This window comes from Lepus europaeus, chromosome 17 (assembly GCF_033115175.1).
Source record: "Lepus europaeus isolate LE1 chromosome 17, mLepTim1.pri, whole genome shotgun sequence".
NCBI lineage: Eukaryota > Metazoa > Chordata > Mammalia > Lagomorpha > Leporidae > Lepus > Lepus europaeus.
In genome coordinates, this window is record NC_084843.1 from 34,671,737 (window position 1) to 34,685,571 (window position 13,835).

The 13,835-nt window shown below is 36.9% G+C and overlaps 1 protein-coding gene and 1 pseudogene across 2 annotated transcripts in view; one reads left to right on the forward strand and one right to left on the reverse strand.

The window, feature by feature from the left end:
- TBC1D12 (TBC1 domain family member 12) overlaps window positions 1-13,835 on the reverse strand; it is a 123,541-nt gene that overhangs the window by 63,191 nt on the left and 46,515 nt on the right. Inside the window, exon 2 of one of the 2 annotated variants that reach the window (XM_062214437.1) lies at window positions 11,438-11,561. In XM_062214437.1, the coding sequence (XP_062070421.1) occupies window positions 11,438-11,561 (124 nt within the window). Of the gene's footprint in view, window positions 1-7,747; window positions 7,785-11,437; window positions 11,562-13,835 lie in introns of those variants that run through there. The other variant, XM_062214439.1, reaches the window with a different exon arrangement.
- LOC133776288 (RRP15-like protein) lies at window positions 2,478-3,307 on the forward strand (annotated as a pseudogene).

Below are 13,835 nucleotides of genomic sequence, written 5' to 3' on the forward strand. Positions count from 1 at the left end.
AGCACTGCAGCATAGCAGGTAAAGCTGGCACCTGCAGTGCCAGCATCCCATATGGACACCGGTTCAAGTCCTGGCTGCTCCACTTCTGATCCAGCTCTCTGCTATGGCCAGGGAAAGCAGCAGAAAATGGTCCAAGTCCTTGGGCCCCTGCACCTGCATGGGACACCCAGAGGAAGCTCCTGATTCCTGGCTTCGGATCAGTTCAGCTCTGGCTGTTGCAGCTATCTGGGGAGTGAACCAGCAGATGGAAGACACACACACACTCTCTCTCTCTCTGGCTCTGTCACTCTAACTCTGCCTTTCAAACAAATAAATCTTAAAAAAAAAAAAAAAAAAAGTGGACTCTGGAAGGCAGCAATGATGGTTGAAGTAGTTGGTTGGTTCCTGCCATTCACATAGGAGACCTAAATTGAATTCTCAGTTCTCAGTTTTGAGTCCCTGCCCCTGGTCATTATGGACATATGGAGAATGAGTCAGCAAATGAGGTATGTCCATCTGTCTCTCTCTTTCTCTTTCCCCCTCCCTCCTTCTCTCCCACTGCTCACTTGCACTCTCCCCAAATTCAAAGAAACAAATAAAATTTTTAAATTCTACTTGCAAGAAAGTTCTTCCTAAACTGAGAATCAAGGGGAACTTTTCAACTTGATAACGAACAATCACAAAAACCTTACAGCTAGCATTATACTTAATGGTGTGGAACTAGATCTCACTAAGATCAGAAAAAATGCAAAGATGTCTCCTCTCACCAATGCTTCTGAACACCATCCTTCAAGTCTTAGTTCATGTAGTAAGACAAGGAAAGGAAAGGAAACTTACTCTTGAAGGAAGAAATGAAACTGTCTTTGTTTATAGATGATACAACACTCTATAGAGAAAGCCCAAGAGAACTAACAACAAAAACTCCTGGAACTAAAAAGCAGCTACAGTAAGGATGCAGGACACAACACTAAAGTACAAAGTCATATACCGGCAATGAACAATGGAATTTGAAATTTAATTTTACCTTTTACATTAGCATCAAAAAATAAAATATCTGTAAGTCTAACAAATTTATATGAGGAAAACTGCAAAACTGAAGGAAAATATAAAAAAGAACTACATAATGTAGGGATAATTCATGTTTATAGACAGGAAGACTCAATGTTATCAAGATGTCAATTCTCCGAAACCTGATATATAGATTAACATAATACTAATCAATAGTAAACTATTTTGCAGAAAACAAAATGATTCTAGGGGCCAGCTCTGTGACACAGTGGGTTAAAGCCCTGTCCTGAAGTGCCAGCATCCCATATGGGTGCTGGTTCTAGTCCCGGCTATTCCACTTCTGATCCAGCTCTCTGCTATGGCCTGGTATGCCGGCGCTGCAGGCAGTGGCTTTACCCACTAAGCCCTAGCACTAGCCCCAAAAGATCATCCTTATTTCTGCTTGCTTCAGAACAGCTTTCCACATTTTGTCTATCTGTTCAATTCCCACCACCACACTTCACAACACAATTCACGTGTCACCTCTGAAGAGAATAAATTACTCCTTCAACAATCCTACCACAGCACTTACTACACAACATCAAAGTTACACATGAAGCTCTCCTCTCCTATCCCCTACCCTTCTATTATACTGGAATAACTCAAAGGCTGACTTACATTTATTTATATACCAAGAACATAAACCATATCTACTGTGTTACATACAACCACTATTCATTTAATAAATTATACATTAATTGAAATGAAAACCAGACAACCTTAAAGAAAAATTTAAATATCAACTCAAGAATTGTCTTACAAGCTGTGCTAGAGAAAAGACCTAGAGTTTGCTAACATAAGGTTATACACTGAGTTGGTAGCAGAATGGTAGTCTATAGTACTATAATGCCGTGCGTTCAGTAGCTAAAGGGATCTACCAGAAAGAGGTTATAGCAGGAGGGGAATATATGAAAAGATCAGACTAGATTCTAAGAGAGGGTGGCAGCAGCTGGCTCTTTTTTTTTTCCCCCTGAGAGGCAGAAAGACTTCCCACCTCCAAATGCCCACAATGACCGGGACTGGTCCAAGCTGAAGTCAGGACCTTGGAACTCAATAAAGGTCTCCAAAATGGGTGACAGGAACCCAAACTACTGGAGCCATCACCAGTGTCTGCCCAGGGTCCACATTAGCAGGAAACCAGAATGAGAAGCCAGCGCTGGAAGTTTAACCCAGGTATGTCCCAGTATGGGATGCTGGGATACCAACCAGCATCTAAACCACTAGGTAAAATTTTTTAGTAGCAGTTTTTCAATAGCTTCTTAAAGTATTAAAATACAGGGAAAGAGGAGAACAAGTAGAACAGCAGCTCTCTTCCAAAGAAGAAAGCAAAAACAGACTGATAGATACAAGGGTACTTCAGAAAGCTCATGGAAAACCAGAATTACTAATACAGTCGACTTTATATGGGTGAAAAAAATAATTTTCGAAGGGATACTTCCGGTGAGAGAAAAATGTCTGCGGCCGTTCAGAACTTACGTGTGAGTGTGGGGGAAAAGCTGAAAACTTTGCTAAAGAAGAAGGTGAAAATAATAGCCAAACTCATAGCATCGGAGCTGGAAGAGGTGAAAGATGGTTCCGACAGTGGAGGATCTGGAGGAAGCTGTAGATCAGAAAAGGGTCATTTTTCTGATGATGAAGCAATAGATGCTGCCAATGAGGATGCTGCTGAGCCCTGTGACAAAGGAAATGAAGATGCTGCAGAGTAGACGGGCTGGACAGACACCAGGGCTAAAATCCTCAACAAGAAAACTCCTAAAAGTAAACCCACCATCCTAGTCAAGAATAAAGAACCAGAAAAGGAAAAAGAAAAGTTAAAGCAAGAAAGACTTGAGAGAAGAAAACAGCTTGATATGAAGCAGGAGTGGGAAATGATGTGCAGAGTAAAGCCAGACGTCAAAGACAAAGAAGCAGAGAGAAATCTTCAGAGAACTGCAACGAGGGGTGTGGTGCAATTATTTAATGCTGTTCAAAAACATCAAAAGAATGTTGATGAAAAGCTTAAAGAAGCTGGAGGCTCTATCAGAAAGCATGCTAAGTTGATATCAACCATTTCTAAGATTTCATCGGTGTTCTAAAAGGAATGTATGGAAGTAGAAATGAGCAAAGTTCAACTGGGAAGAACTCAAAAGCCAAACAGACTGAAGCGAAATCAGAAGAGGGCCCAGGTTGAACGACCCTACGTGATGATTTCATGATGGGAGCACCTATGAAAGACTGGGACGAGGAAAGCGATGGGCCAGATAACAGCAGACCAGGATCTGCAAGTGATTCTGACGTGTAAAACAAGAGGCAACATGGTTTTCAATCAGTTTATTTTTCCTACAAAGATACTCTATCCTCCAACAGTTGGGGAATTATAATGATACCATTTGTAAGAAAGCCAAAAGACTTACTAGCTTTGATGTTCCCCCTTTACATGTAAACTTTGTTAAAATTGTATTTTCAACTTCTGTATAATTTTAGGCATTGTTTCTCAAAACATTTGCAACAAAAAATATATATATGCTAGATCAGCAAGATTCACATTGCGCCAGTATGGTCAGATGTTTACAGATTGGTCATGTCTGTACTGGGTTGTTTCAGTGTCACCAGTGTTTCTAAACATGCAATACCAATTCATAAGTAAAATGAACTCTTTGAATTAATAATTCCCTGCCTTCCAATTTAGAGACTATTTGTTTGTAGCTTTTGGGAATTATGGATATTTCTTGTCCGTTTTAGTAAGCTATTGAGAAACCTATGAATAAAATTAATATTTTTTTATTTTGTGCAATGAATTTAATTTTAGGTAATCTGATAAATATTTTAAAATACTAGATCTCTACTTTTATATTATTTCCTTTTATGTACTAAGTAATATAAATAAGTACTTAGCATTTACTTTTTAGAATTTTTTTTCATGAAAGATTCATTGAGAAGGAAACTTTTATGTCTATCTTATGTGCAAGAGACTTGCTTTCCTCGGAAACATATTTGATAAGTTCTAATCTCTCTCTTTTTGTCTCCTAAAGCATTTGAGTTAGCTTAAATTCTTTTTTTATGGACAACCTAAGCCATGAAATGATGGAGTTAGGTAACAGGTAATTTTACATCAGAATATTGCATCGGATTTGAGACTTCATTGCATATTGTTTCCTTAAAAGTTATTAAATTGGGTGACTTTTAGCATCAAGCTGTTAAATAAAAAGAGAAATATAAGACTGTTTAATAATATTCCAAAATTCCTGTTAAACTCAGCCCCAAATCACAAGTTTTTAAAGGAATTATTTATTCCCTTTTATATGAGTTTTATATTCCTTTTATAGGAGTTATTCTTTGAAAATGATCCTTCCCTTTCTCCATCATTTCCATAATAAAAATAATTCCCTCCTATTACCCAGTTGTACGTACTTGCATCTGTTATATATTTAAGGGATAATTTTCTCCCAAAACAATGTGCTATAGCATAGATGTTTGTATTTTTAAACCTATTTGAGTGTTACCAGTATTATGTGGCTAACATTTAATTAGCCCATGGCCTGGTATTTGTTATCTTAAAGAAAGGTAGACACCCAAAATATCAAGTATTTAAAACAGAAAAGCTCAAAATGCATTTCATATTTGCTCCAACTTCTGAATTTCAGTATCTTATTAAATTATAGAACTGCCATTTTGTCACTTAAATATGAATAAATGTGAATGATATTCCTTAGCATTAATACAGGAGTGCTCAGTATCTTAATAGATAATATTTCAGTGTAACTAACACATAGATAATTTGGGGAAAAATGTGTAACACCTAAAAACTTGTTTTTCCACAGGACTAAGCTTTATATTTTGTTATTAATCAGTTCCTGGGTCATCATACAAAAGTTTACAAAATTTTTCCTGAATAAATTAAATAAATAAATAAATAAAATTTTCAGTTTTAGATGATACCAGTGATGGTATCACTTAGATTAGAAGGCTGTGAAGCATATATGAATTACATGCTTCACAGATATCTTCTCTAAGTATTTCTGCATCTTGGATATAAAAATGAATATCAAAAGTGTTAGATATAAATCTAAGAGCAAGCATGTTATTTGAGAAACTGTATCTTTATGTGAATGTTTTGAATAGTCTAACTGTGTCCCTTCTACCCTAAACACTTCACCTGCAATATTATTCTTTGGCATCAGTGAGATAAAAAAAATATTTTCAAATCTGTGCATAGTTTTTCATAATTCATACTTTTCACAATTATGAAAAAATTGGCATCAAAAAATTTATTCCAAAAATTTTGTATTTCCAATTCTGAACTTTATAACATATCCATGAACTGACTTTACAGTTCAGTAGACAATGGGAACATTCCTCTTAAAGGCGTTAGTGTTAACCACATTAATAACCTTTCTATTTCTACACACTGTGATCATTTTATACAGAGCCAGAACAGTGTTTCAGAAAACTGACAGAATTTCCTGTGAGGATATCTCGAGCATCTCAAGACCATGTCTGCCCAAGATAAAAGGACCTTCTTACACAAATGAACCCAAGGAGAAGGAAATCATCATGCCTGGAGTAGAGAGGTTTAGCTGATTATGATGCCTTTGCTAATTCTAAATTTCATTTCAGCATTTGTGAAGTAGGAAAGAGAAAACTCATCCCATACTTCAAGCTTAACTGAAATCTTGAAGCAAAGCTTTTCATCACTCCCTGGTATACTGGAGCACCAAACCTTCATTTTGGCAAAAATACTAGTTTAATTTTGTGTGTTTAATCTGATCTGAAGCCCAACATAATATACAATGTCTAACATAAAGAATGAATAAAACTTTTACTATAGCTTTGAACCTCAAATGGTATTCCTGTAATTCAAACTCAACCCATTTCTAAGTCTGCTTCTGATAACAGAAAAAAACTTCCCCCCAAAATTCTAGCCTGTTTAATTTGTGAGTACTTAACTGTTTTTATTCCATATGTTTTAGTTAAGAAATTAATTTCAGCTTCTCTCTTGAGGCTCACATTTCTCCCCCCTCACAGAAGCACAGCCCAGAACTGTGATGAATTCCTCTAAATCTTCAGACCACACAAAATAGCTTTTATAAAAGCCACTTATTCACATATAAGAAGTCATAATAATTTACCAATTATGAATAAAGAACACATATACAGGAGGAAAGGTAGTTACTACATTTTCAAGGTGACATCATATTAGATAAGTAATGGTGAAAATAAAACATGCTGGAGTGTAACATTTTTAAAGACTTTTCAGGGGTCAGCTTTGTGATATAGCAGGTTAAGCATCCTCCACAGACACTGGCATCCCATAGAGGTGCCGCTTTGAGACCCTGCTGCTCTAATCCAGCTCCCTGTTAATGCACCTGGGAAAGCAGCAGCAGATATCCCAAGTACTTGGGTTCCTACATCCATGTGGGAAACCTGGAAGAAGCTCCTGGCTCCTGGCTTCAGCTTGCCCAGCCCCAGCCATTTGAGGAGTGAACCAGTGGATGGAAGAAGACGAGCTCGCTCTCTCTCTCTCTCTCTCTCTCTGTCTCTCCCTCTCTCTATATAACTGCCTTTCAAATAAAATAAAACCTTAAAAAAAAAGACTTTTCATAAATAAACTCTGAACATAGTCCAGGCTTTATGCAATGTAACAATGATGAAGGAAGTACTTAACTCTGTAAGTACTTAATTTCCAGAGTACTTAATCACATTTTACACCAATGTTATCTATATTTAAGCATACTTAAAACCAGTGAACTTATTTTCGAATGTTCTAATATTACACATACCGGTAACATTAGTAAACAGAAAATTAAGCTTTAACACTTTCGGAGAGTTAGGTATTTAACTACTGCTCTCAAAGCACATATGTACTAGTTCTTTCCACCATGATATTGTTCCTTCAGTAGGAAGTTTCAAAAGCAAAAGCATAACTGAGAAGAGTGACCTACTTTTAGATAACTTGAAGTACTCACAGTAAAAAATCATTATCTTAAAACTTCCTTGCCTGTCAAAGGTTTTGCAAAGCTGATTCAACTGTTCAACTAAAACTTCACTCAAGGAGCCAGCACTGTGGCATAGAAGGTTAAGCCTCCATCCGAAGCGCTGGCATCTCATATAGATGCCAGTTCAAGCCTGGGCTGCTACACTTCCAATTCAGCTCCCCAATTCAGCTAAAGCACCTAGAAAAGCAGTGGAAGATGGTCCAACTGCTTGGACTCCTGCAACCATGTGTAGATCCTGGAAGAAATTCCTGGCTCCTGGCTTCAAATCTGCCCAGATCCAGCCATTCTGGCAGTCTGGGGAATGAATCAGCAGACAGGAAATCTCTGTCTCTCTTTCAGTCTCTTTCTCTCTCTCTGCAATTAAAATAAATAAATAAATCTTTAAAAAAAACTTCACTCAAAAAATTTCATGAGTGTTGGCGAAGTAGTTAAACTATTATCTAAGTACTACAATCTCATTTTCACACTACACATCCAAGATAGAAATGGTGACTAGCTAAAGATCACTTTCTACTGAAAGACTGTCTGACATAAATAGGGTATAGTCAATTCAGAATGTAAATATATTACAGTTATACTTTACATAGCTCATCTGAAATCATTTTCACTGGTAGTCTGGAAGACAAACTACTTAGTTGCATTCCAACTTTACCTATTAATTTATAAAAAACAAAAGTTCGGGTCAATGGAACTACAATATAATTGAAATACTATAATTAATAGATGCAATTTTTAACATGGCTCACCAATTGGTTCAAAAGGCCACAAGCAGGAGTTTCACACCTGCAAGAGAACACATGTGATAATCCTCAAAAAATAATATTATGAATATTCTTGTGATCTGGGAATTGATCAAGTTGAATGCCAAACTTAGTTTGACCATGTTATTATCCTAAAATGTCTTTTTATGTTTCTTTATTGTTAACATAGAAAGCAGTAAAATTGATAAGACCTTTAACAAAAATAATATATTTTAAAAAATTAACCTATATATATATTTCACTTAGGCACTTCTCCAAAAAGGTATACGAAACATGTACAGTTAAATGTATGAGGATATCTTTTGGTTGAAATAACTTACAGAAAAATATATATATATATATAATATCATGTATTTAAAAACATGTACATGTAAAAATAACTGTATGTGTTTCCACATAAAAGTTGAATTTTTTAAGATGTAAAAATGTGATGTGAAAGTGAAATGAGATCCAGCAACCTATAATGTTTTATATTGTATAAGAGAATATAGTCATATGTTAGTTGTATAATTAATGGTTAATAGAGGGGTGGGCATTTGGCCTGGTATTTAAGACCCCAGTTAATATGTCCATGTTCCACATCTGAGTGTCTGGGTTCAAAACTGGCTCCTGACTCCAGCTTCTGCTAACGGAGACTCTGGAAAGCAGTGGTGATGGTTCAAATCTTTGGATTTCTGCCACCACATAAGAGACCTGTCTTAAATTTCTGGCTCCTGGCTTTGGCCTGGCCTAGCTCTAGCCATTATGTCATTTAGGGATTAAATCTGCATGTGTGGCTTGTTCTGTCTCCCTGCCTCTAAAATAAATAAGTAAAATTAATAAAAGTAGGTTTAAAAATAGGGGGGAAATTGCCAGTACAACCTTACTTTCCCATTTTCTTAACATATAATCTTACAGATGTCTTTTCATTAAAAAAAATTCTGTCCCAATAACATAAATACATTTATAATTAAGAATATGGGAACTCCTTTATGAATACTTAAAAAAATAATTATCCAACAAAATAATACAATTGTAATTTCTAATAAATGTTATTGTTTTGTCACACAAAAACTGAGGAATCTTTGGAAAGTTCAAAGAAATTTATGATGGTCTTAGTACTTTTAACACTATTTTATTTTTTTAAACAGTTCTGTACTTGGATTACTAGAGACTTCTTCATTTCCTATAGTCTTAATAGCTCAAGACCCTAAAATATGACAGATATGTTTCAACATTCTTCATGGCTTTAATGGTAATATTTTAATTTTTATTTGATTCTTAACATGTAACACATCTTAAAGGAGTACACAGTAACAGGTCTCAAATACAGTTTTATATTCATAATGTTTTACAAAATTTAAAAAATCAGAACTGTGAAAAAGCTTTAAAGTTGGAATACAATCATAAAGTTTTAAGCTTACCATCACCATAAAGAGAAAACCACACTCATTTGAAAATCAAAATTACAGGGAAAAGAACAGCAAAGTTAGGCACATGGGGAGGAGAGGACACCACAGAAGTAGGAAAAGTGGAAGAAACAGGCAGAAACATGACGCATCATGTGTGAAAACGACAGGTATGCTGAGGTTGGCAAAGGATCAGCAGGACAATGACTTCACTACCTATGACACCTCCCAGAAACACACAGAACCATGAACAAAGCACCAAAATACACACTAGTATCAACATCCAGTCAAAAAGCTCAAAAAGTTAAAATGAGTAGCCAGGAAAAAATTTTAGAATGCAAGGGGTCAGAGGGCACCACAGAAGTCAGCAACTGCATTTCAACTCCACTCCTTCTTACTGTAAACATAAGAACTGTTCTTTTCCTGAACATTCACCAAATTTTCATACAACATATCTAAGAAAGAGAGAAAACGTGAAGCCTTGGCTTTCCAAAATGAAAAAAACAGACTATTAGAGACAAACAGAAAATCAATAAATATAATTACTCAATCAGAAATTCATTTAGAGAACTATGATAAGATATTCTCACAGAACGTTAGTTTACATAGACATAAAAATGTATGCACATGCATGTTTAAGGTAAACTACCATAAAGTCAAGAATACCTGTACAAACCTTCAATAGCAAGACCACTGTTTTGCCTCTAGAGGGCGAACTTGGTCTTCTGGAAAAACTAGACAAGAGAAGTTACTTTCAGATTTTATGAAAAATGTAAGATGTCACAACAGCACAGGTTCTTAACCTTCCTTGATTAGCAGTTGCCCTAAATGCATGAGTAACTGTTTCACACTGACCCTAAACCACAAGAAATGTTTCTGTTAATAAGTAGCTATGTCCAAACAATTTGATAATTATATCCTAATAGTAACCATTTATAAAATAACACATATTTTATTTTATTCCTAAATAAATGCAATTAATTGCTGATTAGGCATGTATATCTGCTGCATACTGTACAATTTCTTAAACACTGAAATCAGATTCAATACCATCAACCATCATTTCCAGTCCCACACTGAAGTTTTACAGAGTATCTTCTTTTTTAACACAACTTAAACCATATTCACAAAGATATGACACTTCAGAAAAAGTATGTAGCACCACCTAATGTTAAAACTATGTATTACTTATATTTCAAGTTAATAGTGTGCACCAAATCTGGAAGCTGCAGAATATCACTGAGTTTGCCTCAAGAATCAAAAATACCCCATGGCTTCCCTATGTGTTAGCTTCAGCAGCCCAGAGAATGGGGCACACAGTTTCGGAATCACTGCACTATAGTTTTAAGTCCCAGAGAGCATTTAAACTATTTTAATTACTTATAAGTAAAATTAACTACAATAATGTTTTTAGAGATCTAAATATTGGCTTCCTGTATTACTTGGGAGACCAGTTTTTCTTTCAAGCAATAAAAGGAACACTAAAGGAATGCTACTAAATCCTTAAAAGATATTTTTTCCAACTTGAATGATAATTATTGCCTACATATGATGATTTTAATAAACATGAGTTGCGTTAAATCTAAATTATAATTGGGAAGGGGAAAAAAGGAAATTTACTGTATCCTCTGGGAGCAACAATTTCTTCGAACTTCAAGACACTAACAATTGATCCAGTCTTATCGCTTTCCAGTCTCACTGATTTAATACTAAGGAACATAAGTTCAGGAGTCAAATAAGATCTGAAAGTCTTAAGAACTCAAGTATGGATTTTAATAAGGATAACAGAAGAACTGGCTTCCAAGTTACTAGAAATATTGTGTACTAACTCTTCTCAATTACAAATTCCCTAGTTTAGACGGAACACCAGAAAATCAACAAAGGAAACAATTCAGCCTCATAATTTACTCAGTTTTTGCCTTTTTCTCTTTCACTATTCACAACTATCAATATTGATGAAAACTGCGCCATTAACAAATGCTATCAAGCTCAAGTTCAACAAGAAGTCGAAATATGTGGTAAGTACTTTAAGTGGTTTTTTAAGCTAACCAAAGAATAACTGGAAAACAGAATCAATGTTATATCGCTTTAAAGAATTTTTACAAGCATAAAAGAAAATAGAAAACACTGTGCTGTTTTAAAAACAAATTTAAGAAGGTTTCTATAAGTAGTTACAATCCAAAAAGTTTACATCTAGAAAAACAAGAATGTAGATTAATATAGCTAACTATCAAGAAAAGAATGCTTGGAAAGGCAGCACAAACTATATGGCCACTTTAGTACTTACCTGTTGAATGATTTTGGAAGTTTTCTGAAGATTCTCTCTGGGAGGGACTTTACCAAATAATTTCCAACCAGGAGCACTAGGGACAACTGATTTGAGTTCCTTAGTCCTTTTTGGAAAAAGGTTTCTGAAACAAAAAATTACATGAATGTGTTTTTTGCAACCCGGGAACTATTTAGTAATTTTTAAAGTATGTTTATTCCTAACGCAAAATATAAAATACTTGTAAATAACATTCCTACTTATACTACTATTATTGTGGTTATTAACAAGACACAATAGTATCTGGCTTTATAGAAAGGTAGTAGAAGAATTATCATTAGAAATAAATAACAAGGGACCAGATCTGTGGTGTAGCGGGTAAAGCCGCCAACTGCAGTGCCGGCATCCCACATGGCTGCCAATTTGAGTTCTGGCTGCCCCACTTCCCATCCAGCTCTCTGCTATGGCCTGGGAAAGCAGTAGAAGATGACCCAAGTCCTTGGGCTCTTGCATCTTTGTGGCAGAACCGGAAGAGGCTCCTGGCTTTAGATTGGCGCAGCTCTGGCATTGTGGCCAGTTGGGGAATGAACCAGCAGATGGAAGAACTCTCTCTCTCTCTCTCTCTCTGCCTCTCTCTCTCTGTAACTTTTTCAAATAAATAAATAAATCTAAAGGAAGGAAGGAAGCAAGCAAGCAAGGAAAGAGGGAGGGAGGGAGGGAGGGGGGGGGGGGGAGGGAGGGAGAAATGACAGCCATAACCAAATAAAATAAAAACGTTTGCTTTGAATTTATGACTAAAGTCCTTGGCAATAAAACCTGAGAATCCAGAGTAGGAATTGTGGCACAGCAGGTTAAGCTACTGCTGTGATGCCCGAAACCCTCATCAAAGTGTCAGTTCAAGTCCCCACTCCTCTGCTTCTGATTCAGCTTCCTGCTAATGGACTTAGGAAAGCAGTAGATGATAGATCAAGTACTTAGGTTCCTGCCACTCACATGGATGACCCAGATGGATTTCCTGCCTCCTGCCTTGGGTCTGGCCCAGACCTGGCTTTGCTGGACAATTGGGAAGAAAATTGGTAGATGAAAGAGAACTCTCTCCCTCTCTCGATTATGCTTGCTCTCACTCTGTCTTTCAAGTAGATGAAAATAAATGAGGGGCTGGCACTGTGGCATAGGAGGTTAAGCATCTGCCTACAACACCAGCATCCCATATGGGCGCTGGTTCAAGACTTGGCTGTTCCATTTCCAATCCAGCTCTCTGTTGATGGCCTGGGAAAACAGTAGAAGAAGACCCAAGTGTTTGGGCTCCTGCACCCATATGGGAGACCAGGAAGAAGCTCCTGGCTCTTGGTTTCAGAACGGCCCAGCTTTGGCTGTTGCGGTCATTTGAGAAGTGAGCCAGTGGATGGAAGATCTCTCTCTCTCTATTTCAATCTCTCTCTCTCTGTAACACTGCTTCTCAAGTAAATAAATAAATCTTTAAAAAAAATTAAATGAATAAATAAACTGTTTTTAAAGCACAGAATTTGAGAACAAAAAGAATCTATTAAAATAGTTAAAGGCTGGCGCTGCGGCTCAATAGGCTAATCCTCCGCCTGCAGCGAAGGCACACCAGGTTCTAGTCCTGGTCGGGGAACCGGATTCTGTCCCGGTTGCTCATCTTCCAGTCCAGCTCTCTGCTATGGCCCAGGAGTGCAGTGGAGGATGGCCCAAGTGCTTGGGCCCTGCACCCGCATGGGAGACCAGGAGAAGCACCTGGCTCCTGGCTTCGGATCAGCGTGGTGCGCCAGCCACAGCGGCCATTTGGGGGGTAACCAACAGAAAAGGAAAACCTTTCTCTCTGTCTCTCTCTCTCTCACTGTCCACTCTGCCTGTCAAAATAAATAAATAAATAAATAAAGGTCTAGGTAATAAAATACTTGGGAAAATACTATATCATTACTTTCTGCAATATTTTGTTACTTGCAATAAAAGTGAATCTACTGGGGCCAATGCTGTGATGCAGTGGGTTAAGCTGTCATGTGCAACACTAGCATCCCATAACAGAGTGCCAGTTAAAGTCTTGGCTACCCTGCTTCCAATCCAGCTCTCTGCTACTGTGCCTGGGAAAGTAGATGAGGGTCCAAGTCCCTGGGCCCCTGCTACCCACTTGGGAGACCTAGATGGGAGTTTCAGGCTCCTAGTTTCAGTCTGGTCCAGCCCCAGCCATTACAACCATTTGGGGAGTGAACCAGAGGGTAGAAGAGCTCTTTTTGTCTCTCCCTGTGTCAGTCTGACTTTCAAATAAAATAAATTTCTTAAAAAGAAAAGAATATATAACCAAAGAAAAAAGTATCTCAATGAAAAACCTGAAAGAACAAGTATCGAGAATTGTTATGTATTAGCTCCATGTTCTAACCAATAACATTAAGTACCTACC